This window comes from Trachypithecus francoisi, unplaced genomic scaffold (assembly GCF_009764315.1).
Source record: "Trachypithecus francoisi isolate TF-2019V2 unplaced genomic scaffold, Tfra_2.0 Lachesis_group21, whole genome shotgun sequence".
NCBI lineage: Eukaryota > Metazoa > Chordata > Mammalia > Primates > Cercopithecidae > Trachypithecus > Trachypithecus francoisi.
The window spans coordinates 58,471,869-58,493,946 of record NW_022681467.1 but is presented as its reverse complement, the minus strand read 5'-3'; the positions used below and the strand labels follow the sequence as shown (position 1 = coordinate 58,493,946).

Below are 22,078 nucleotides of genomic sequence, written 5' to 3'. Positions count from 1 at the left end.
TAGATGATAGGCCCTGGAAGGGCAGAGCATGGTAGATTGGCCGCGGTGGCCCACGTGCCATGGCCCAGGGTACCTGTAAATGCTGGCAGGAGGAGGAGCTGAGGGGCCCCCACTTTCTGCAGACCTGCCCAGCCTGAGAAGGCCAGCCTGCCTCTGGCACCGAGAAACCCCAGCTGCACTGTCCCAGGAGGTCCTGAGGCATCAGCAACCTGGCTCACAGAACAACCAGGTCCAAACCCTTCCTGCACCAAGTCACAGAAGCCAAGGCTGGGTAGCGAGTGGATGGAGCCTACCCCGGACCCTTCTACCTAGAAAGTATGTCCCACAAAGAGGGTGGGACCTCCACTCCCCCAGGCCTGAGGACAGAGTCGCTCAGCCCCCGTGGTGCTCTCCACACCTGCTCTGGCTGGTAGGGAGGAGGGCGGCACTCGCTGCCATGTACCCTGTCTGGGTCTTCCTAGAAGATGCCCTCAAGGATTCTTCGCTTCTCTGAGAACTGACACAAAAGCAGAGGACCCCCAAGATCCAGAGTTTTCTCACCAAACAAGGTGGCAGCTTCCGAGGCACTCAGGCTGAACTGGGACTCCAAGAACTTGGGGCTAAACGTGGACATGCCGGTGATAAGTGTGGCCTCAGTGGCCCCAGCCAGGCACAGCAGGATGAACGTGGGGTTCTTCAGGAGGAGCCAGATGGAGCTGGGCAGAAGTGAGGGTGTGGAGAAGAGACCGAGGGTCAGAGTGGGCCAGACCCAGGGTGCGAGGAGCCTGCTGTTCCTGAGGCTGTCACCTCCCCGCTCTGAGCACAAAGGGCCCCCATTCTGACAGGCAGTGGAGTGGGGTACAGGCAAGTGGGGGATACCCACATTTATTCCGGAGAAACCCAGAGGGTGTCAGACTGAGCCTGTGGCCCACTTGTCTTGAAAGCTGCAGCCCCTGATTAGGGAAAAACCTTATCAGTGCCTTGGCCAGAGCTTCAGCTCAGGTGGGCAGACCCCCCAAGTGACCCAGGACCCGAAAAAGGGAACTGGCTGGGGTAGGCAGAGACCAAGTCCAGGACTGGAGAGGCCCCGGGATAGGGAACAGAGTCACCAGAGTCACCAAGAGATGCAGCCAGTCCTTAATCACCAGACCCCGGGAGAAGTGGGATTGGAATCCTCCATCCAAGGAGCCCCTGGGTGGACCTAGCTGGCTTGGTTTGCACTTGGGGGCCACTGAGTCCTCAACCGGGGCGATTCCTTGGTGCATGCACCTGGAGCCCTGGGGGGAACTGTGGGAACTCAGCCCTGTCTGGCCCTGAGGGCTCAGCCTCAGCCTTTATGTCTGCCTGTTGCAATCCTGGCTGTGGGGTCTCAGGATGAGGACATGCCCCCCTGGAAGCTGGGAAGGCCTCAAGTGAGGCCTTGCAGTTTCTAACCCAGGTGGTGGCTGACAACAGTGCGCTGGGGCTCCCCATCCCTGCACACGGGGCCCTGGTGGATGGAGGGGCGTTCTCCCCGTTTTTGTTAGCGTTGGAGGGCCGAGCAGGGCTAACTCCCAACTGCTGCTTAAGCACGCAAGATGCTGAGATGGAAAACGTGTCATGTGGCGTAAACCAAGCGAAGCCCTCCTGGCCAGTGCAGTGAGCGAGGCAGACAGAGAAGAGGAACCGCCTCTGAAGAGAGGCTCGACTCTCTCTGGGGTACACAGGTCACCAGACTGGGCAAAGCTCACATCGTCACCCCAGCTCACAGCTACACCCTGTTCACAGCACGCTCCTGTGCGTGACCTTCTCCCCCACTGAGTGGGGGGGCTCTTGGCCTCACGGTGTTTGAGACGCAGCTGTTTCCTGTCCCCAGAACTCGTGAGTAACACGGACCGGGGCAGAGACTTTTCCTGAAGCCGTAGGTCATGGCACAATAGCCTCTCACATCAGCCCACAATAATGCAAATTTTCGCAATAAATGACGCACCCACCACACGGGAGGGGCACCAGGCACGTCGCACTGCTCACTCCACAGTGTCGCTGACTTGGACCTCTGCGTCTGCAGCTTAGCGATGTCCTGTAAACCTGTGCTTTCTAGCCTCCCACCAGAGCAGTGTTGGCCTCACATCACCCGCAACGGCAAGAGGGCGGCTCTTTCCTCCCAGCCACAACTCTGAACGCCTGGAACATTCAAATGCTCTTGTTTGAGGATGTGGCCAAATGTAAATGGATTCTGAAGAATTAGGAACGGGCAACACAGCCCTGGTTAGCCTGAGCTCCGATAGGTCTACAGGTGCCTTGCAGAGCTGATGTTAGCAACAGAAACCCCACTCCAGCCTCACACTCTGCCTGCTTGGAGGTGTTCGCTGACTCGGACTGACCTCAGCAGCCATGAACACGGTTTTTTGTTCCCTTCCTTGATTAAAATGGGACAGCCCAATTCTTTCAAAATTATTTCCCGACCTGAGGATTCCAAAGCCTTTCCTCCTGGGTAACTTGGGGCCCACGTCTTGAAAAAGGCAAAGATGACTGAGGGCAAAGGAGACCCCAGCCCATACCTCCCCCCATACCTTCCCTCCAGCCAGTCCTGGTGTGTGGGGGACAGGGCTGGGGTAGACACCTTGGGGGGGGTCCTGGTGTGTGGGGGGACAGAGCTGGGGTGGGCACCCGGGGGGTCCTGGCATATGGAAGTGAGAGCTGGGGTGGGTACCCTGGGGGGTCCTGGTGTGTGGGGGACAGAGCTGGGGTGGGCACCCTGGGGGAGTCCCTTTCTGGGGCTTTTCCCAGACCTGCCCAGACTCCGGGGTGTGTGGCTGCATTAGGAGGCCATGACTCTCCGAAGTGCTATGCAAACTTCATTTCTTAATCATGGGTTGCTCGGCTGATATTATCACGTTGAATTTGCCCAGAGAATTAGTCATGACTTTAAATAAAGGAAACACGTCCCACAATTTCTTACCAACAACTGGTTTAGGGAACTAACCCTGGACATAAGCCTCTTTGTCACCCGATGAACTAAAAGAGCCCCAGGGTTCCCAGGTCCACACTGGGGCTCACAGCCACGCTGGGAACAGGGCGCCTGGCCCTCAGCTCTGAGCCGCTCTGCTGCCAGGTGGGGGAGAGAGGATGAGCTGGTGCCTGCATGATGTTCCCAACTCCTGGTGAACATGGTCCTGGGTCAGCTCAGCCCATGGGGTCACCCTCCTTAGCAGGCAGCTCCCAGCTCCTTTGGAGGTCTATCAGGGCCCTAATGAGCCTCCCCTTCCCATCTTCATCCAGCCCTGCTCACAGCTTGGGGCTTTCAGAGGGGCCACCTTTGGCCCTGATGCCTTCCTCCTGTCCTGGTTGAGGGCAGGCAGTGGGGACGCACCCACTGCCCACACCCTCCACCCACTATGGCCAGTGAGACGCAGCCATTTGTGAGCTCAGGGACCTGCTGCTAAAGGGGCACAAGAGTCTCCCTGTGCTACGGCCTCAGAGGCTGAGGACTTGGGTGGTGACCACACTGAGGGCTACCTGTGCCCAGCCCTGGAGAGAGCCCCCTGGGGAAGGCATGATCCCCAGGAGAGACCTGGAGGGCCTGGGCCCCTACGTTGTCCCTCTAGGACCCCACCAGCTCAGGACTCCGTGTTCACCCTAGCAGTGCAGTAAGACAGCAAAGCAAGGCTGGACCACACTCAGCAGAAAGAAGGGAAGGCAGCCAAGGCAGACGGCAAAGCAAGCAACCTTCCCAGAGGGTGAGCAGGACACACAGGGTGGAGGGGGGAGGTCCTCAGAAACTGAGGGAGGGAGACAGAGGGCAGCATCCCAGAGGCCAGGGAGGGGGGTATGGCACAAGTGACACCTGATGAAAGGGAATTAGAGTGTGGGGGGGTCACAGTGAGGGAAGGGTCTCAAGTCAAATGCAGCTTCCGTGGGGACCCAGGGACACTCAGGCCATGGGGAGACTTGCTGGTGTGGAAGGGATTTGCTCCGTGGCCACTGGAAGCCAGGAGCAGCCCGCAGGAGCCTCCACACTGTGAGTGACAGGTCCCTGGGTGCAGGCCGAGGCCCTGGCCCCGCTTTGGGACTCACCCATGGCTCTGACGCCCTGAAGCGGGGTCTGCAGCCCCTGGCCCTGGAGGCTCTAGCTCTTGCTCCTTAATCTCTTTGCCCAGGTCTCAGGGGTTGGGGGCCACCATGGAGGTTTGGGGCTTCATCCCCATCATGGTCCTGGAGGGGTCTCACCAACTCCCCAAGATGGGGGCCCTTAAAGGGTTTGAGGACACTAGGAACCCTCCTGCCCTCGGTGCTTACAGAGGCAGGTCTCTGATGGTTTTCCCGAAGTCCGGGTTGCTCGCCTCCCGGTGGCTGCCGTCCTTCAACTGGTGCATTTCCGCCGCTCTCATGACCGTGTAGCGCTGGGAGCCTGGAAGGGCACAGAGTCAGCTGGGGCTGGGGGCTCCTGGAGGTGGACTTCTCTGAGGGAGGCTCTGCCCCCACTCCTTTGCCCCTCCTCAGTCTGGAAACGTCATTGTCTGACATCCCTGCAGCCCCAGGGAGGCGGCGCTGGAACAGAAGCTGCATGAGAATGCTCCACAAGCCGGGCTGGAGGTGTGGGAGAGCTGGGGCCCCAAGTGGGGCTGGGGGAAGGAAGGGACGGAGGCCCTGCCCCGATTGGGACACAAGCCTGTTCTGTGGCTTGAGGGGGAGAAGCCGCTGGGGCAGAGGGGAGGCCACAGGACAGGACGGACACACAACCTGCCTTGTGCCACAGCCAGGAGGCATCTCTCCACCCAGATGGGAAGATGCAGACCAAAGACTGAGAATGAGGGTGTGCCGCAGACTTGATCGTGGCGGGGAAAAAACAGCAGAGGAAATGGGGTGCCCCCTTCACAAAGACTAAGGGACAATCCCCCGGATGTGAAGGCTGGGCTGGGGACGGGGAACCCACCTGGCAGCTGCCGAGGGTAACCAAGGATGGGAACGGCGGTGAAGAAGGCAGCAGCCCCGGAGCCCAGGAAGCCAACCCACCAGGCACCGACCCACAGCGGGCTCTCGGTAGTCAGCTCCGTCCTGTGGAAGAGGACGGGTCAGCGTGCAGCCTACCTGTGCCCTCCACGGCACACGTACTGGGGGTGGGGGGGGCCCTGGCCCCTCCTCCAGGCAGACCTCCAGGGTCTGTCTGCACACTGGTCAACACAGGCCCCTGGCGCTGCTGGCCACAGGTCCTGTCCCTTCCTTGCAGACTAAAGCAAACACCACCTTGGCTTAGCTGTCTAAGACGGATGGCTCCGTGCCTTGGCCCACGCTCCAGGTCTGGAGATGCCACCTGTGGCCTGGTCCTGAGACCACGGTGGGTTTGGGCGCTAGGAGGAGCAGGCTCTCCAGGCAACAGCGGGCTGAGGCATCCCTCCCCATAGCAGAGGGTGACAAATGGGGTTCCCAGGGATGCCAGAGGGCTCAGCTGGAGTTTACCGAGAGCTCCCCACAAAGGGACTGTCGTGCACGCGGCAATTTGCACATAAGTGCACTTTCAAATGAAAAGGTGAGTGGAAAAGAATCACGGGCTGAGGCGGCTGTGTGAGTAGGAGAAGCCCACCCAAGCTCTGGGCTTCCAGGGATGCGTCTTCACAGTGAGAGGGAGGTGGGAGGGCAAAAGGTCAGCAAAGGCCGGGAGCAGAGCTGCAGAGACAGGACACAGGGAGCGTCAACACCTTGCAAGGCTGCAGCCAGGCGGCACCGGCTTGTTCTAGCAGGGAAACGCCGACGCCGCACAGGGCCAGACCCTGCGCTGCCTCCTCACTTTGTGCAAAGTGGGCCCAGATCCCAGAGCCAGATGGGGCAGAGAGACTGAGAAGCATCCAGACCCAGGACACGAGCCCCAAACCTACCTCCAGGCTCTGCCTAGAACGCACACGATTGACCCCACACTATCAACCCGAGGCCAGAGGGGCTTTTGTAAGAGGCCAGAGTGCTAGAGACCTCCAGGAGAGGCACCATCTGCAGAAAGAGTCCCAAGGTTGCAGCAGTGCCCACACCATGTCACAGTCAACCTCGGAAACTTCACAAGTGCAGGCTGGGCACAGGACGAATGGGGGAATCTGCGCCCACAGAGCCCTGACAGGTCAGCAAGGACATGCTTTCTCCTCTCCCTCCCCTTCTCCCTCTGTCTCTCTCTGTCACTGTCTGTCTTCTTTCTCTGTATCTTTCTCTCTGCATCTCCATCTCTGTGTCTGTCTCTTGGTCTGTCTCTGTCTCTTCCTGTCTCTGTGTCTTTCCCTCTGCCTCTCCCTCCACCCCCACTTGCTTTCTCCTGCTTACATTTACAGAAACTAGCGTCACACACAAGATACAAAGAAAGGAAAAGAAACAAGAGAATCTCAGTTCCATCAGGGAACTAGTGGCCGGGGCTCGCTGGACTTTGCAAGCGCTTGGGCCTTGGGCACTGTCCATCTGCCTCGCCCCCTGCCCTGGGGCGGACTCCCAAGGCCCCCAAGATCCCCTGAGTCCAACAGAGCCAAGGCCAGCCTTGACTCCCTCCAGCCCGGGGGCCCCAGCACCGGCACCACGCCCGGCCAGACTCAGAGTGGGCCCTGCTGGCTCCGAACCCCCTTCCAGAGACACGTGGTCTCTCCAGCGCAGGCAGTTTGGTGGGCTCCCGTGGGTGTGGACCTGCAGCAGGCAGCAGGGTGCGTGGCCACTCACCGTCGGCCCACTTCCGTGTAGATGTTCAGCAGGGCACCTCCGATCAGGTAGCCAGCAGCGGGGCCCAGGATGGCTGCCGTGTAGAAGATGGCTGCAAGAGAGGCTGAGGCATCAGGGCCACTGTGCACCACCCTGGGGCTGCGGAGGGCCGTGTGGGCCTCTGTGCCTGAGAGAAGCCCTGCACCCACCGTACTGCATCTCTGGCCCACTCCCCTCGTGGGCCTCAAGTTAGGCGAGTCCGTGCAGCCACCACTGGGCCTGACGTGGGTCAGCGTCAACTTTAAAAAGCCTTCTCAAAGCCAAGCGCACTGTCGTCTTTCCCTTACAATAGGGCAAAGGTCCTCAAAGCCTGGTTTGGCAGGACGTCTAAGTAGCCGCACAGACCGACCCTGGCAGGAATTAGGGGCCCAGGGTGGGAAAGGGACCAGAGAGGCTTGAGCCCCTCCGCCCAGCCACGCTTATGCCCCGATAGGCTGGGATTTGAAAGGGTCAGGGTGGTGGGACGACCCTCACTGGAGTGAAGTGATCAACGCCCGCCTTGGTTCTTGGGATGAGCAGAGCTCAAAGAGGACATGAGGAGGCCGAGGTCACTGCAGAGTCCGGCTGGGGCCAGCTGCTCCCCTTGACCATCCCTACGATGCCCTACCCAGGACAGGAAAGTCAGGCAGGGGACACCGAGAAGTGGGGTCGGGCGGGCCATGCACAGGGTCAAATTGGCCCTGTTGGACAGGCCATGGGGCTTCCCTACGTCTCAACAAACAGGAGCCAGAAGCCAGTGAGGGGCCCAGGGCTGCCCCAGGGCAGTGAGCTCAGCTGCCTGGCATACGGTTGTGACAGATCTGTACTCTCAGAGGGCTGTGAAGCAGCCACGAGCTGCTTCATGTTACTTTTCCCCTCAAAGTTCTGACTCTCCGGATTTGCTCGGTCTCTTCCACACCCCTGTGTGGCTGCCAGAGCAGACATGGTGCTCACGGGGAGGCATGGGTGTGGTCTCAGGGCTCTGTCCTTCCACCTCTGTGTGGCTGATGGCACCAACATGGTGCTTTCAGGGAGACATGGGTGTGGCCTCCGGGCTCTGTCCCTCGTCACTTACCCCACATGAAACTCCTTCCCAGGCAAGTGCCAGGTTCCCAGCTGGAGCATGAGGTCTGCCACCATTGGACCTGGTGCCACCCAGCGCCTGGTGACTCTGTGCCCCATTCCAGCACACCCGTCATGGGGGTAGCTCAAAGCCATGCCTGCCTTGTCTCAAGAGTCTCCTGGCAAGGTGGGCTGGACACTATGCAGGGGTTGCACTGAGACTCCTGGGCACAGCAGGCTGGAGCCCTGAGCAGGGTCCGCACGAGAAAGCCGTAGTCCCTTATGTCAGCTTTGGGCCTCAGGCCTGACTCCCCTCCCCTACCACCTCTCGCAGCAGCCCCGGGGCCATGCAGACAAGGGGCACACGAAGGCAGGGGGCGGGGCTGGCTCCGCCGGTCACCCTCATTCCTGCAACACTACCCTCCACCCTCCCTGCCCCGTGCTTACCCACCCAGCCCCACTCACCAATGTAGACGGGCGAGTAGCTGGACTTGACATTCTCATCCAGGTAGGTGACGCCCAGCGTGTAGAGGGGGGTGGCGCCCACACCATGCAGGAACTGGCCCAGCATGAAGACCAGCTGGTAGCGGTGCAGGCCCGAGGTGTGGTCTGCACACGCTGCACTGGGGTTGGCAGGGCACGTCCTGACGCTCGTGTCCGCCTCCACCTCGTAGCGGCCAGCTGTGAAGTGGGGCAGGGCGAACACCAGTGACCCCGTGCCCATGACCAGCACGCCCCAGCCCAGCCAGCGCGGCTTGTGCCCTGAGCCCCCGAAGTAGCTCACGAAGGTGAGGCAGAGGCAGGCGGCGATGTCGTAGGAGCTGGCGATGAGGCCGCTCTGGTAGCTGTGCAGGTCGTAGCGACGCTCCAGGGAGGTGATGACCGTGTTGATGAAACCGTTCACGGTCATCCCCTGCAGGAATGCGGCCGTGCACAGGAAGAACAGGACGCCCTTGGGCGTGTTGAGGACCTGCAGGCACGGGGGTGCGAAGGCCCACCAGCCGCATGCCACGCTCTGCCCGGCCGAGACGTACCGCACCTCGTGGGTCCCCTGGGTGCCACGCTTCTCGGCCCAGGGCTGGCAGAGGGGCTGTTTGCTGGTGTCCAGGGGACTATGGGCAGCGGAGCGCAGGGAGCCAGGGCTCAGGGGCGTGCCGTGGTCAAGCCCGTTTTCCATGGCTGAATTGGGGCCGGGAAAGGTGAGCGGCTTGTCCCCCAGCGGGTGCAGGGGCATCTCTGCGCCTCCACCTGGTGACCTCAAGGCTTCAGCCACAGTGTGAGTGGCCTCCGTGGGAGTGGCCAAGTGGTATCCAAGGGGCTGGTGTGTCCTGTGAGAAGAATGTCTGGTTAGCAAGCTCATGTCTCTCCACGGATACAGCACGACCAGGCGGGAACATTCCAGCACACCCATCATGGGGGTGGCTCAAAGCTCTGCCTGCCTTGTCTCAAGAGTCTCCCAAATCGAGGGTGGCGTCTGGCCAAACCCACACTCAGGCACTGTCTCCCAGCCGCAGTTCCGCTGCGGGAAGAGGGGGCTGTGCCCAGCCTGCTCACAGGGGCTCGGTTCCTGCCCTTTCTAGAACTGTTGGAAGGAGAAGCGGCCGCTTCAGCAGTGTGGCGTCGGGGCTGTGAAGAAGGCAGGGCCCACCGAGATGGGTCCACACAGGGGAGAGTGGAGCTGAGACGCAGAGGCCGAGTCAGACACTGGGGTCCCAGGTCACCCCGACCTGCACCCGCCCTGCCCCCACTCGCTGTGTCAGCCATGTCCCCTGCCGTTTGCAGCCGAGTGGCCCGGATGAATTCCACAGGGGGTCTCCACGTTGGTCCTGGAGCCTGACCTTGTTCATCCTTAAATTCATGCCCTGGCAGCTTTCTGTACCCTTTGGCGTGAGAAAGGAGCTCCTCTTGGTGCAGTTTGGGAGGTGCAGGAATGAGCTAGAAACGGCCTCCCAGGCCACGTGTGCCCCCAGCACTGGAGACGCCCCCGGCCGCCAAGTTCTGGCCGGTGCTGGGTCGGCCTTGGTCTGCGGCAGCTGGCATCGCTGCCTGTGGCTAACAGGAGCTGCAATCGGCAGCCATGTGAACCAGTTACCAGGAAAATGTGTCCACGCGCCACCTTCCTTCTGAACCCTGCACTGCCCCTGCCCCGTTGCCCTCACCAGCCCCGTTTCCCACCATCCCGAGGCTCCGCAGGGCGCCTGCTCACTCCCCACACCAATTCCCGGACAAACAGGTCCCCGCCACGGCCCAAGGCCTTCTGGGAAACCCAGGTGGCTGCAGTCTCGCTGCATCTTAAGGGGTTTCCCCACCAGAAATAAACCGGCTGCTGTGATACGGAACACCTGTGCTGCCCCCGGCCTGGGAGGGTCCTTCCTGGGGATGCTGTGAGAAGGAACACCTGTGCTGCCCCCGGCCTGGGAGGGTCCTTCCTGGGGATGCTGTGAGAAGGAACACCTGTGCTGCCCCCGGCCTGGGAGGGTCCTTCCTGCAGACCTCAAGGCGCTTGCCATCCGGGGCACCTCCTGTTCTGGCTGAATTGTGACCCCCAAAAGAAGCTGTCTTGGAGCCCTAACCCCCAGTACCTCCGAATGTGACAGTTTTTGAAACTCAGGCCTTTAAAGAGATGACTAAGGTTAAACAGAGACATTGGGTGGGCCCTGATCCAATGTGACCGGTGTCCATATTAGAAAGGGAATGTGAACACCCACGCAGGGAGGGAGAACGCCACGTGGATGTGAAGACCATTCCCCTGCCCGGGAGGGAGGCCGGGAGCGGCTCCTTTCCTCGCAGGCTCCGAGGGCCGGCCTTGCAGACACCATGATCCCTGATTTCCGGTCCTCAGCAGTAAGACAGGGCCTGTTTCTGTTGTCTAAGTCCACAGTCTGGTCTTTTGTCTTCACTGCGGAGCTGGGGTGGGGTGGGCAGTGGCGTGTCCATATTGGGCCACATTGTATCACAATCAACAGGGACCTGGCGCTTCCAGAAGCTTCTTCAGTCCATGAAACATCGCACCCCGGGAGGCTCCAAAACACAAAGCGTAAGAAATGCTGCCCACTGACGTCAGGCTGAGGCTGGGGCCACCTCAGCCATGCTCAGGGCTCTGCAGAGTTCGAAGCTTCACGTATTCAGCCATGGGGTCTCCTTCCAGCCACAGCTGGCAATGCGCAGAGATGCATGGAGATGCAGGGACAGTGGGCAGTCCCATGGGGACCTGGGCTAGGCGATGTCCCAGGATCCTCCTGGCAGCTCCTTACAGAGTCTGTTTGCTGGGCCTGCGCTGGGACTGGGGTGGGTGGACCAGTGCCCCCCACGTTCCCCAGGCAGTCACGTTCACCTGGAACCTGACTGAGCGCGTGACCTTATGTGGAAAAAGCGTCTTTGCAGATGTGATGAGTGATCTGAGAAGATATCATCCTGGAACAGGGTGAGCCCTAAACCTGGTGACAGGTGCATTTAGAGAAGAAGATGACACAGAGAAGGCCACCTGCAGAAGAGACAGAGACAGGCATGGCGCTCCCAGGACCACCTGGAGCCCCGGGAGCCATTGGGGCAGGAAGGACCCACCTCAGAGCCCCGGGGGGGCACAGCCCGTGTGGATTTTGGGTTCCTGGCCTCTGGAGCTGGGGAAATAAAATTGTATGTTTTCAGCCTCTTGGTGTGTGGTCATTTCTTGCAGCAGCCCCCACGGAGGCAAACAGGTGCCACATGTGCCCCCAAATCTGGGAGATGACAGAGACCTGGGGAGGGCCCAGAGAGATGACCCCGGGGTTGAGGCAGAGTTAGAGCTTAACAGACACACAAACTGTAAGGTGAGCGTGGCGGGTGGGAGCAGAGGCACAGCCGCTGATCCACCATGGGAGTGGAAGGGGACACAGGGGTATCAGTGAGAACCAGCCCTAGGACAGGCCTACGTTGACAGACACTGCAGCATTTGGGGATGACAAACTGCTTTTTTCGTTTTTCGTTTTGTTTTTTAAATAAAGGGGTGACTTCATCTGTGAGGGCAGATAAACGGGCCTAGCATGGTCAGGCTGCGAGCGGGCCGTGGGATCTCCCCCAGGTCGAGGCAAGGCTTGTTTTACATCTGGAGAGATCTGGCAGCACCAGCACCCCTTCCCCAAGGCCACACGGATCTCAGAATTGAGCCCCCAAAGCTGGGCTCTGGGTCCTCTCCCCACGTCCTCCACCGAAGTGCGGTCCCCACACAGCTCCTCTGTGGAATCGGAGGTCTCGCCTCTCAGTGAATGGATGCCCCAGCCCCAGGCTCCTTGGGACGAATGCAGGCAGCTGCTGTAAAGAATCCCGCTGGGTGGCGGGGTGCTGACACCCGCTGTGCACACTGAGCGCCAGCTCTGTACCAGGCACTGTCCCAGGCCTCACAGTAGGGGAAGAAGGCGCAGGGGGGTCAGTCATTTGCTCAAGGCCACACAGCCCGCCGGTGGCAATGAGGATGCAGCCCCTGCGGTCTGGCCCCAGAGCTGACAGTCTGCGTCACAGCTGCCTTCTGACACCTATTGAAAGAGCTGTGTACACTCGTGTGGCACTCACGTGCGTCCACTGATCTTGGACGCTGCTGTGAGACTGTTTGAGGCCGTATTTGGAGGCCTCGGACAGCAGAGATTCCACAGCAGTCATTCCTGGGGCCTGCTCCCTGGGTGCCCGTGGCCACACCCGGGGTTTTATTTACAGTGCCAACACCTATGCACGAGCTGGCAGGCCAGGCTGGTTTGGGACCTGCTGTGTCAGAAAGGGAGTGTGCGTGGAAGGAAGGAGAGACTTTTACCTTGTAAGAGCAATGCTCCACACCTCCCCGAGGGACAGAGAGCCACCCACTGCCACCCCCAAGCCACAGGCTTGCCACTGAAGTGAGCTGTCGCAAGGAGGACGTCCCAGGAGCATTTTTAACACAAGAACTCGAATGCCAGGAATCGAGTGGAAAAGACGGAGGAGCAACAGCCCTGGGGTGGGACTGGTGAGGAGGGGCCACGGCTCCACCACTCAGCAGCCCGGAGGATCTCCACCGGCCGCTGAAACAGAAGCAACCTCAGAGACAGACCAGGCTCAGAGCTACCCAGACTCCCCAGGCAGCATCTGGGTGTGTTTCCCTCGGTCGTTTTTCTTAGCCCACGCACACAGAGCCAAGAAGTACCCTGGGGACTGCCTGGAGGCCAAGGTCCACACACACGCAAACACACACACATGCAGACACATAAATAGCAGAAACTTGACCTCATTTCCGGGCTGGGCCAGAACATCAAGGGAAGGAGCCTCAGCGGGGCCAAGGAAGGAACAGCCTGACGCGGGCAAGGGAGAGCTCAGAGGTTCCGCCTAGCTGCCAATGCTGGGACAGGGGGTGGCGGGCTGGGGCGCGGGTCGGATTCACCAGCACTTCTGCAAAGGGTCTGATGAGGTCCTGGGATGCTCAGTGGTGGGCAAACCCACGTAAACCATTGCGGACCAAGACACTGGCTGCCGCGAAACATGCACTCAACGCCCGATACTGGGTTTGCCTTGTACACGCCGTGTGTTCAGCCCTGGCCTCAGGACCAGACGCTGGGGGTCAAAGCAGATAAGGCAGAGGTTCCCATCTGCACAGCTTTGAGAGGAAGCCAGATCGCTAAGCTTCGTGATCAGCAATGGCCACAGAGAAACAGAAGGACTTCCTTCTTGAAAATGAAAGCCGCAACTGAGAAAGAACAGGTAGTTGCAGGGGTCCAAACAGCTCCAAGCTGAAGGCTGTTTTACCTGAATTAAAAGCTCTGACATAAATATGTAAAGCTCAGTCGAAAGTCACCTATTAAAATTAAATTTAAATCAGCAAATTTAAAATCCTATTTTAAATATTAGCCATGTGGCTTCTGGCAGATGCCCATCAGACGGCTGCACACGATGAGAAATACGCAGCACCACTCAGCTGTGCACCTCCAGGGGCTTCCGTTGGGGCCTGGTTCTGACATCTTTCTGAGATCCAGCAGTGATCTGGCTTCGGGCCAGCCTCCCCTTATCTGAATCTGTACTTGCCCTCACGCAAGCGGCATGCGTGTGACAGTACCCATTCCATCTTCATCATGCCCAAGAGTTTCAGCTCTGGGTTATCTTCTGAAGCTGAAAATCTCTGGGAGGCCATTTCCCCCTTAAACAGTGGCGTCTAGATTGCAAAGGGGAGGGTGGGCGTTCCATGACTCAGGGGCTACAGGACAACAGAAGCAAATATAAAAGCTGGCTCTGATGGGGCATCTGCCTGGCTCCTGCCATCACCAGGAGACGGATGGGTTGCTGAGTGATGCAGAGCAGGCGACACTCCTGAACTCTCAGGGTGATGAGGACAGTCCCATGTTCATGCATTTTCCAAAGGAAGTTTCTGGGATTGTAGCAAGACCTCACGTGGCTACATCGTAAGCACTGGAATTTACTTAGCCTGCCGTTCTGAGCTGGTGAGCCAGAGGGATGAGAACTCTGCCTGGAGAAGTGGGTGCCCAACATGTGTGTCAATGCTTGGCCTGGACCTGGAGGAGTCCTTGCTGAATACGCTGTGCAGGACTCACAGTTCAGGGCTAGCGTTTGGCGCGAAAACCAGCCCAACGCGGGACATGAAAGCATCTTAGCCGCAGCAGCCGAGTCCAGCAATGTGGACAGCCAGACGCATGCTTGGTGGAGGCAGCCAGCGGCCCCGTCCTGGTCTCAGGAATCAGTTCCCTGAAGGACAATGCTGCTGGGGCCCATGAGGACCATCCAGGCCACTCACATGTGGCTTTCCTTCTGGGATCTGCTAGCTTCTGAGATGGCCAAGGCAGACAAGCTCATGGCTCAGTGAGAAGGTGAACGTCGCCTCTGTGTTTGCTGCTAATGGTGCCTGGAGTAATGCTGTCTGGTCTGCGTTAAGGCGGGCAGCTCGGCGGCCCACACCTTTGGTTTCTTGGTCTCAGGCCCATTATGGATAAGCTGGTGTGGGACGGGGTAAGGGAGTTTCAGGAGCTGGAAGGGCCTCATGGCAGCCCTATGTAGAGGCCGCCTGGCCCCTGGACTGGCCCCGCCAAGGGGAACAGGACATTGCAGCTGGGCTCAGGGAAGAAGGGAGGCCTGTCCTTTTGATCTTCTTTCTGGCACCCCGTGTGTGCCTGTGTATGCACGGCTGTGTAGGTGCGTGTACACAGGCACGTGTGCCTATAGTTTCTTTCCACTTGAAATTGGTTTTGAGAAAAAGGTGCATTAGCTTCCCAAGCTGGTCCCTGCAACAGTGAAGGATGGAGCCTCATCCTCATCCCAGAGCCACACCCTCAGCTTCCCCTAGAAAAGGCAGTGGCTTCTTCTGATGCATGGACACAGCCCCCACTACGGGGCTGGGGAGGGAGCTGCAGGCAGCCTTGACCCCAGACCAAATTCAAAGGACCTGCCTCTTCCAAAGGCCTCCTTCCAAGGGCCACGGGGACGTCATGACTATCCTCTCATCCCAAGCTGGCTGCATGGGTGGGCTGGTTTATACGCAGATGAGACTGCACCCGCTGATGTGGCCAGACTGCACCCCAGTGCTGCAGATGAGGAATTTGCAGGTGGGGTGATGTTGAGAGGCAGTTGTGGAAGGCTGGGCAGTGGCAGCCAGGTGGCAGAGGAGGGAGTGGGAGACCCGGGGTAGGGATGGGTCAGCCATGGAGTGCAGGAGACTGCACCCGCGGGAAGGACAGGCCAGCAGCCAGCCCCCAGGCTGCTCTGGCTCCTGTCAGCCTCCCAGCTCCAGTCCACTGTCATCCTCATCTGAACACCCTGACTATATCTAACACCAGGGTATCTGCTTCCTGTCTTCTGCGGGGCCCACTCTACAGCCTCTGATGCCATGTGCGATGGTCTCAGGGTCAGGGCCAAGAGCACTGTAATGGTGAATTTCATATGTCAACTTGAGTGGGCCCTGGGTGCCTAGACATTTGGCCCAGCATCGTTCTGGGTGTGCTGTGAGTGTTTCCAGGTGAGATTAGCATGTGAAGGGATGGTCCTTCGCAGGGAGGTGGGCCTCATCCAATCAGCTGGGGCCTACAAAGAGCCAAAGGCTGAGTAAGAAGGCCTCCTCCGGTGACTGCTGCAGCTGGGACCTTGGTCTTTTCCTGCCTTTGGGCTTGGACTGAAATGCCAGCTCTTCTTGGATCTCCAGCCTTCAGGCTGGAACCTGTAGTGGTATTTCTCCAGTTCTTGGGCCTTCAGACTCAGACTGGACCGAAACCATCAGCTCTCCTGGGCCTTCAGCTTGCCAACGACAGGTCTCGGGACTTCCCATTCCATAAGTGCGTGAGCCAGGTCTTCAGGATAAATCTCTTTCCACCTATCCTGTTGGTTGTGTTTCTCTGGATAACTCAGACGAATACAAGCCAGTCCCTCTATGCTTTGGCACCCACTTCCTAACGCCTGCTGTGCGGGAAACCCGGGCTTCAGGGACTCCCAGGACACCGTCGCACCCGTGAGGAGCCCAGTGGCAGTCACTCGAGAGCAGGGCGCAAAAGCTGTCCATGGCTGCAAATCAGAACCACCTGGGCTGCAGAGACCGGCGGGGACAAGAGGCACGGAACCCGGAGTCCACTCCAGGCACCATCCGAGGCCCTGGGAGCTGGGCTTCGGGAGGAAGCTCTGACAGAACACCACTGCCGTTGCCGTCCGGGAACCTTCTGGAGGCCTGAACCAGCTGAGCTCTCCTGTCCACACACAGTCACTGAAATCTGCCCCATTAAGGGAGGAGGGTCCATCACTTCCACAGCGTAGGGCCCTCTCCCATGGCCTTGTACTCCAGACGGCTGCTCCAGAATGAGGGACAAGGTCTTCCCCAGGGTTCTAGCCACACGGCTCCCATGCAGCCGGTGGGTGGGAAGGAGCCCCTGGAAGCAGAGCCTGCCCATGTGCCCAGGCCTGGAACCCTGACTGGTGGCCCTGTCTGCAAGCCACTCCAGGCCCCCTGTGGCTGCCCCACCCTGGGACACCCACTCACCTCTGGGCCTATCCTTTCCCTGCCACCCTGATGCCTCCATCCATGGGAGACCATCTAAGACCAGAGGAAGCCGAGCAGAGCCTTAGGTGGCTCTCAGCCCAAGAGAGACACAAACCACCCCGCCCCTCCTGTGCATCCACAGAGCCAGCTGCCCTTTCCCTGGGAGTTTAGCCCCCTCAGGCCCTGTCCCTGCTCTAACCCACAACAACCCCGCAGGGGAGGAAGGGGGAAAGTTGCTGCCAGAGGCCTTGGCAGCCAGGGCGTGAATTAGGCCAAGGCGATCAGCCGGGGGATAATGTGTCCCTGGAGCCTCCGGCCGAGGGCAGGCCTGGGGAGGGTGTACGCATGCGTGTGCACCTGTGTATGCGTCTGTGCCCGCTCTTTTAGGAGGAGGCCATGGGGGCCAGAGTTCTCTTCCAATTTCCTCATGCTGGCCTGGCCAGTCAGCTGCATCCCCGGGATAAGAGGTCGACTCCTCTGCTAGGGTCTTTTAGAGGTGAATCCAGCTGACTTCTGCCTCCCCCTCCTCTCAAGCCAGGACAGTGGCCTGTGAGGAACCAGTGGCCGCGTGCGGGTAGCTGACACGGCCTGGCTTATGGGAACTGGGGTGCCAGCCTGTATCCCCATGTGCGGGCAGCTGACACAGCCCAGCCTGTGCCACTTCTAGAAGCCTACCTACTTCCCCAGGCCCCATCCACTTACTTCCCAGTCTGGCTCTCTGCAAAGTGCTCTCAGCGCAGCACATGGAAAGGACGCAGCATCTCTGAGAGACCTATTTTAAGCCTGCCAGCCCCTGGGCCTGACCTGCCTGACTTACTGTGGCCCAGCAAATGTTCCCAGGGAGGCTGGAGCTGGGCTGGGTGGGTAGCACCCCCTCCACATTAGGGGATGTCCCAGGCCCGGCTTCCAGGCCCCACTCAGAATTTGGAGGCCAGGCAGGGCCACAGGGTCTCGGTTCTCCTTTCTCTTCAGATTCCAGCCCAGGTACTGCCTGACAAAGCTGAGTCCCTCCCCCTGGCACCTGACGGCTCTGAGGCTGCCCTGAGCACCTGCCTGCTCCCCACGCCGTCCTCAGCCGCCTCCCCTGCCACACCAGCCCCCTGTGACACCTGGGACTCTCTCCTCTGTCTCCAAATTCACCCCGGGGTCTCTTCCTCAAGCTGGGTAAATGAATGAAGGGAGCTTTCACTTCTTTAGGTTGAGGCACAGACTCTGGGAGCAGCATCTGGGGGCCTCAGCTGTGCCTGGTGCACCCCAATTTGCATACCTGGTGACCTCGCATAGGCGAGCAGGCAGGAAGCCATTGCTTTGCATGGGGCCAACAATGAAGGACTGTCTGAGTGAGAGGGAGCTGGGGCGCGGCAGCAGGGCGGGCCCAGACAGACCCGTCCCTCAACCTAGAGGTCCCTACTTGCACCCAGTCTCCGCCCACTGAACCTGGGTGTGCAGGTTTACTCTTCCTTCCAACTCATCATCCCATCCATGGAACTAAAAGCTTCCTGCCATTTGAGGGCATGTTTGAGAAGAAGAGAGAGGGTGGCTCCAAGCCACGCAGGTCATGGGGGGGGCTCTCTCTGCCTCAGTTTCCCCCATAACAGAGACATCATGAGAATGGGAATGAGCCACTGAGCGGCCTATTCAAAGTGGGCCCAGTCAGCACTGGAGTTTATGGGAAACAGATTCAGAATGGAAATCCATCCTGACCGGCCCCGGAGCCCCGCAGGCCCTGCCTGCCGCGGATGTGCACCGCTGCCCTGGCTTCCTCAGCCTCCTTCCATGGTTGCAGTGGAAGTGGCTTGCCTTGCCCATGCTCAGGACCCCCACTGTGCCTCGGCTACTGGGGACTGAAGGTGTAAGTGATGCCACAACTCAGTTTTTCCTGCATGTGGGGGTCCTCTTTACAGACCCGTGGTATTCACAGCTCTCCTTGTTCTCTGGGGAAGGGGAAAGGACCTCCCGGTTCTCAGGCTAGTCCTTGGGCACAAAGCCTGCTTCCCAGCCTGCTGTGCAGAGCAGCCAGGGCCTTGGGACTCCTGAGGGTGAAGGTGAGGAGGTGGGGGATGCCCATGACCTCCCTCCTCCAGGAGAACCCTGTGCACCACAGGAGGCAGAGCAGGTGGTGGGAGGGAAAAGCGGGCAGCTCAGAGGGCCCGCCAGCAAAGGGGCTCAAATCTGACCGCCAACCTGTGGGAGAGACAAGACCCAGCAGGGCCCTCGGGGGGCTTGAGAGGCTACGGGATGCAGGTTCTGTCCAGATGAGGGACCTGCCTAGCACAGCTGGGCCACTCTCCTTCCAGGTGGCCTCCTAGGCCCATGGGTCCAAGTGTCAGGTCTGCAGTGTCTCCTGAAGGGCAGAGCCCAGTGGCAAATGCAAGGGCCCCAAGTGAGCCTGGGGCAGACTGGATACCACATGCCACCCAAAGCATCCCAAGCTCTCCCTGTGGCTTGGACCAGAGGGGCAATGCCTCAGGTCCCCCCCAAGTCTTGCCAGATTTAAAACAAACACCAAGAAAAGGTAAGGTCTGTGGGCAGGAGGGGCCTGGGTGTACACGGCAGGGAGAGGAATCTGGGTTCTCTGGCATCCATATGCGACCCCGGCCAGTGGTGGCAAGTCTCACCCTACACTTGGGCTACACGAAGAGTGGCTTCTGCAGAAGGCATGTGGTTTTAAAAAGCAGACACTTTCCCCCAGAAATGTAGTCCCAGGGTCTAATTCTGTGTGATGCTGGTGGGAAGGAGCCTACGGAAAAGAATTGAAGGGTGGGAGACAGCTGGAGACCCCAGCATCTGAGGACAGCAGGTAGCCTGAAGGGCCGGCAGGGGCCAGAGAAGGAAGCAGGGTCCCCAGGACCAGTTTGTTCTTTGTGGCCCCAGTCTGCTTCCTCTGCAGAGACCCACAGGAGGACAAGTCCAGAGACTGTTGTCCCAGAAGCAGGGCCAGTTTCCTCCCCACACCCCTAGCAGGGCCAAGGCTCCGAGTCACCCAGAACTTGTTAACCTAGCATGTGAGTTGCTGGCGCCTCCCTCCCTGTTCAAGGGTGCAATCCCCACGCGCCTGTGGTTCCAACAAGTGGGCAAGACCCAGATCCTGCCTGAAGTCAGCTGACACTCAGTAAGCTTGCTGGGGGCCAGACAGTGGTCCGTGTCCCAGAATGAAAGCAACAGCAAGGTCCGAGGACTGTCCCATGTCCTTGTCCAAAAGCCAACAGTGTGCACCTTGCCACTTGCGAAAGAGGCAGTCACATGGCAAGTGAGGGAACGTTTTGTGGCCTCTGTCCACACCCCGCTGGAGGAAGCAGGAGGGCTGGCCTGGCGTGGCTCCCTCCCGGCCAGGTGCTCCCAGGGCCCCGCTCCCTCCTGCCCCCAGCACCAGGCTGCACACTGACTTTTCTGTGGCTCATCTCTGACCACCTACAACCAACCGCTGGGGAGAGCACCAGGACCCAACATGTTCTGGTTGACCAGTCCAGAAAGCCAGGAATGTATATTGGCTCAGCAGTATCCGCCCCAGAAATGGATGAACACTCATGGAGACATCCAGATCAAGGACATTGTAGGCACAATACTAAATTCGATAAGTTAACTTTTCATTCTACAATGGGCTGAGAAAAACTTTGCCATTTGGAAGTCAGACCGACCTGGAACCAAAACTGCAATGGGGCTTGGTCAAGCCAAGGGGCCCCTCAGAGCCCCAAGGAGAGCCAGTCTCTCTGGGCTTAGTCACTGGAGTCACTTGCTCTAGCAAGGAGAGCACGTCCATCCACCTGGCCACCCTTCACCCGGCCCAGCCTGCCCTGCCTGCCACGTGCCAGCCAGCTCTCCACCATGGTAGGGACTTGCCCAGCACCTGCTTTGGGGGCCACACCCACAGATTAGGTCATGGCCACTCGGGAGGGAAGCTCCCTCATGAAGAATTTTCCAGGCACCACCTGCTGACCTTGCCCAGCAGGAAGGCAGGACATAGCCTGCCAAGCGCAGTCAGGGCAGCCTGACCGGTCAGCATCCAGGTCTCACCGAGTGGCCGGCCTCTGCCCTCACTCCCTCCAGCAGCACAGAGGAAAGTCTCCGCCCGAGCGACATCCTACTGGTGTCCTGCAGTCACCGAAACCCAGAACAGATGTTCTGGCCCGGTAACCGCGGGCCCACCACTTGGGACGCTGCTCTGGGTCTCTGGCCTGCCCCCCACCACCACCACAGTTGCCTTTTGCCTCTTTAAGAACAGAGTCGTAAAGCAGGAGCCCAAGCCTGGATCAGACAAACCTGGAGTCAGACCTCTTCAGCACCTATGAGCTGTGTGGCCTAGAGTCAATCACTTAACCTCTCGGTGCCTCAGTTTACTCATTTATAAAGTGGGAGTGATAATGGCCACCTCGTGGGGTCGTTAGGGACTGAATGAGAGGATGCTTAAAGCAGGGGTACCATGCCCGGCACATTCCAGCACTCAACACCTCACCCCGGCTGTCACTGTCTTTGTCATTATTACCAGATTCACAAGTGGAACCGGCTAAGACCAAGGAGCTGTCCTCTGAGATCCATTTGCTCTGCGCTGCTGGGAATGAAAGCCTCACTGACAACGGGCTCCACAGAGCCAGTTTCTGATTAGATGGAGGTAACCCAGGTTCCAAAAACCACAGCTGAGCAGCAGCAGCTGACAAGCTGGTTGCATCGATGTGGAAAACTACCGCGTTCCAGCCGCCTCCAGACAGAAACAGGACGCATAGCCTGGTCCCGCGGCAGGCAGCTCCAAAGAGGGCCTTGCACGCCAAGCGGGGTACCCCCCAGCCTGAGGGTTCATCAACCACGCAGACCACATGGAAACCTAGCTGAGCTTCTCTCTCCCCTCGGGACGCCAATGAGGGAGGCGGTTTCTCCCTTGGAAGTGGAAGTCAGATCTGCTCTCGGGTTCCCGGTCTAGGGCCGGTCTAGGGCAGCTAAGCCTGCCTGCTCCTTCCTTTACATCCTCCCTGGCCAGGGGCGCCCAACAGCAACGCGAGGGCACCCGACCTTCTGCCTGCACCTGGGGGGCGCCCGAGTTCCCCCAAGCCAAGGTCAAGACGTCGCGTGGTGGGGCAGGGAAAGGGGCACTGCCACTGCTGGAAACCAGCCCCGTGCGCTCCGCCCGCGCTACCCTCCTGGAGGTGTCTCGAGCGCGCGAACAAAGCCCGGCCGCCCCCGAGAAACTTCAGTGCATGAAGGTTTCCTCCTTGACTCGGCAGCAGCGGCCGCCGCAAGTAGTTGACTCCGCAACCCTGGAGCTCCACGGAGGTGCGTTCGTCCCCAGCTGGACCTGTGGTGCCTGCACCTGCGCGCGCTCCGGGCCACCTGCCCAGGTCACCCGCCCCGGCCACTCCGACAGTCCCCGCCAGGGCCCCAGCCCCTACT

At 59.6% G+C, this 22,078-nt stretch overlaps 1 protein-coding gene across 7 annotated transcripts in view; it reads right to left on the bottom strand.

The window, feature by feature from the left end:
* SLCO4A1 (solute carrier organic anion transporter family member 4A1) overlaps positions 1-22,078 on the bottom strand; it is a 35,542-nt gene that overhangs the window by 11,998 nt on the left and 1,466 nt on the right. For 5 of the 7 annotated variants that reach the window (XM_033187017.1, XM_033187020.1, XM_033187018.1 and 2 more), the window contains exons 2-6: positions 8,194-9,056; positions 6,649-6,739; positions 4,895-5,016; positions 4,258-4,369; positions 541-695 (exon numbers count right to left, since the gene is read on the bottom strand). In XM_033187017.1, the coding sequence (XP_033042908.1) occupies positions 541-695; positions 4,258-4,369; positions 4,895-5,016; positions 6,649-6,739; positions 8,194-9,056 (1,343 nt within the window). Of the gene's footprint in view, positions 1-540; positions 696-4,257; positions 4,370-4,894; positions 5,017-6,648; positions 6,740-8,193; positions 22,045-22,078 lie in introns of those variants that run through there. The other 2 variants (XM_033187016.1, XM_033187015.1) reach the window with 2 other exon arrangements.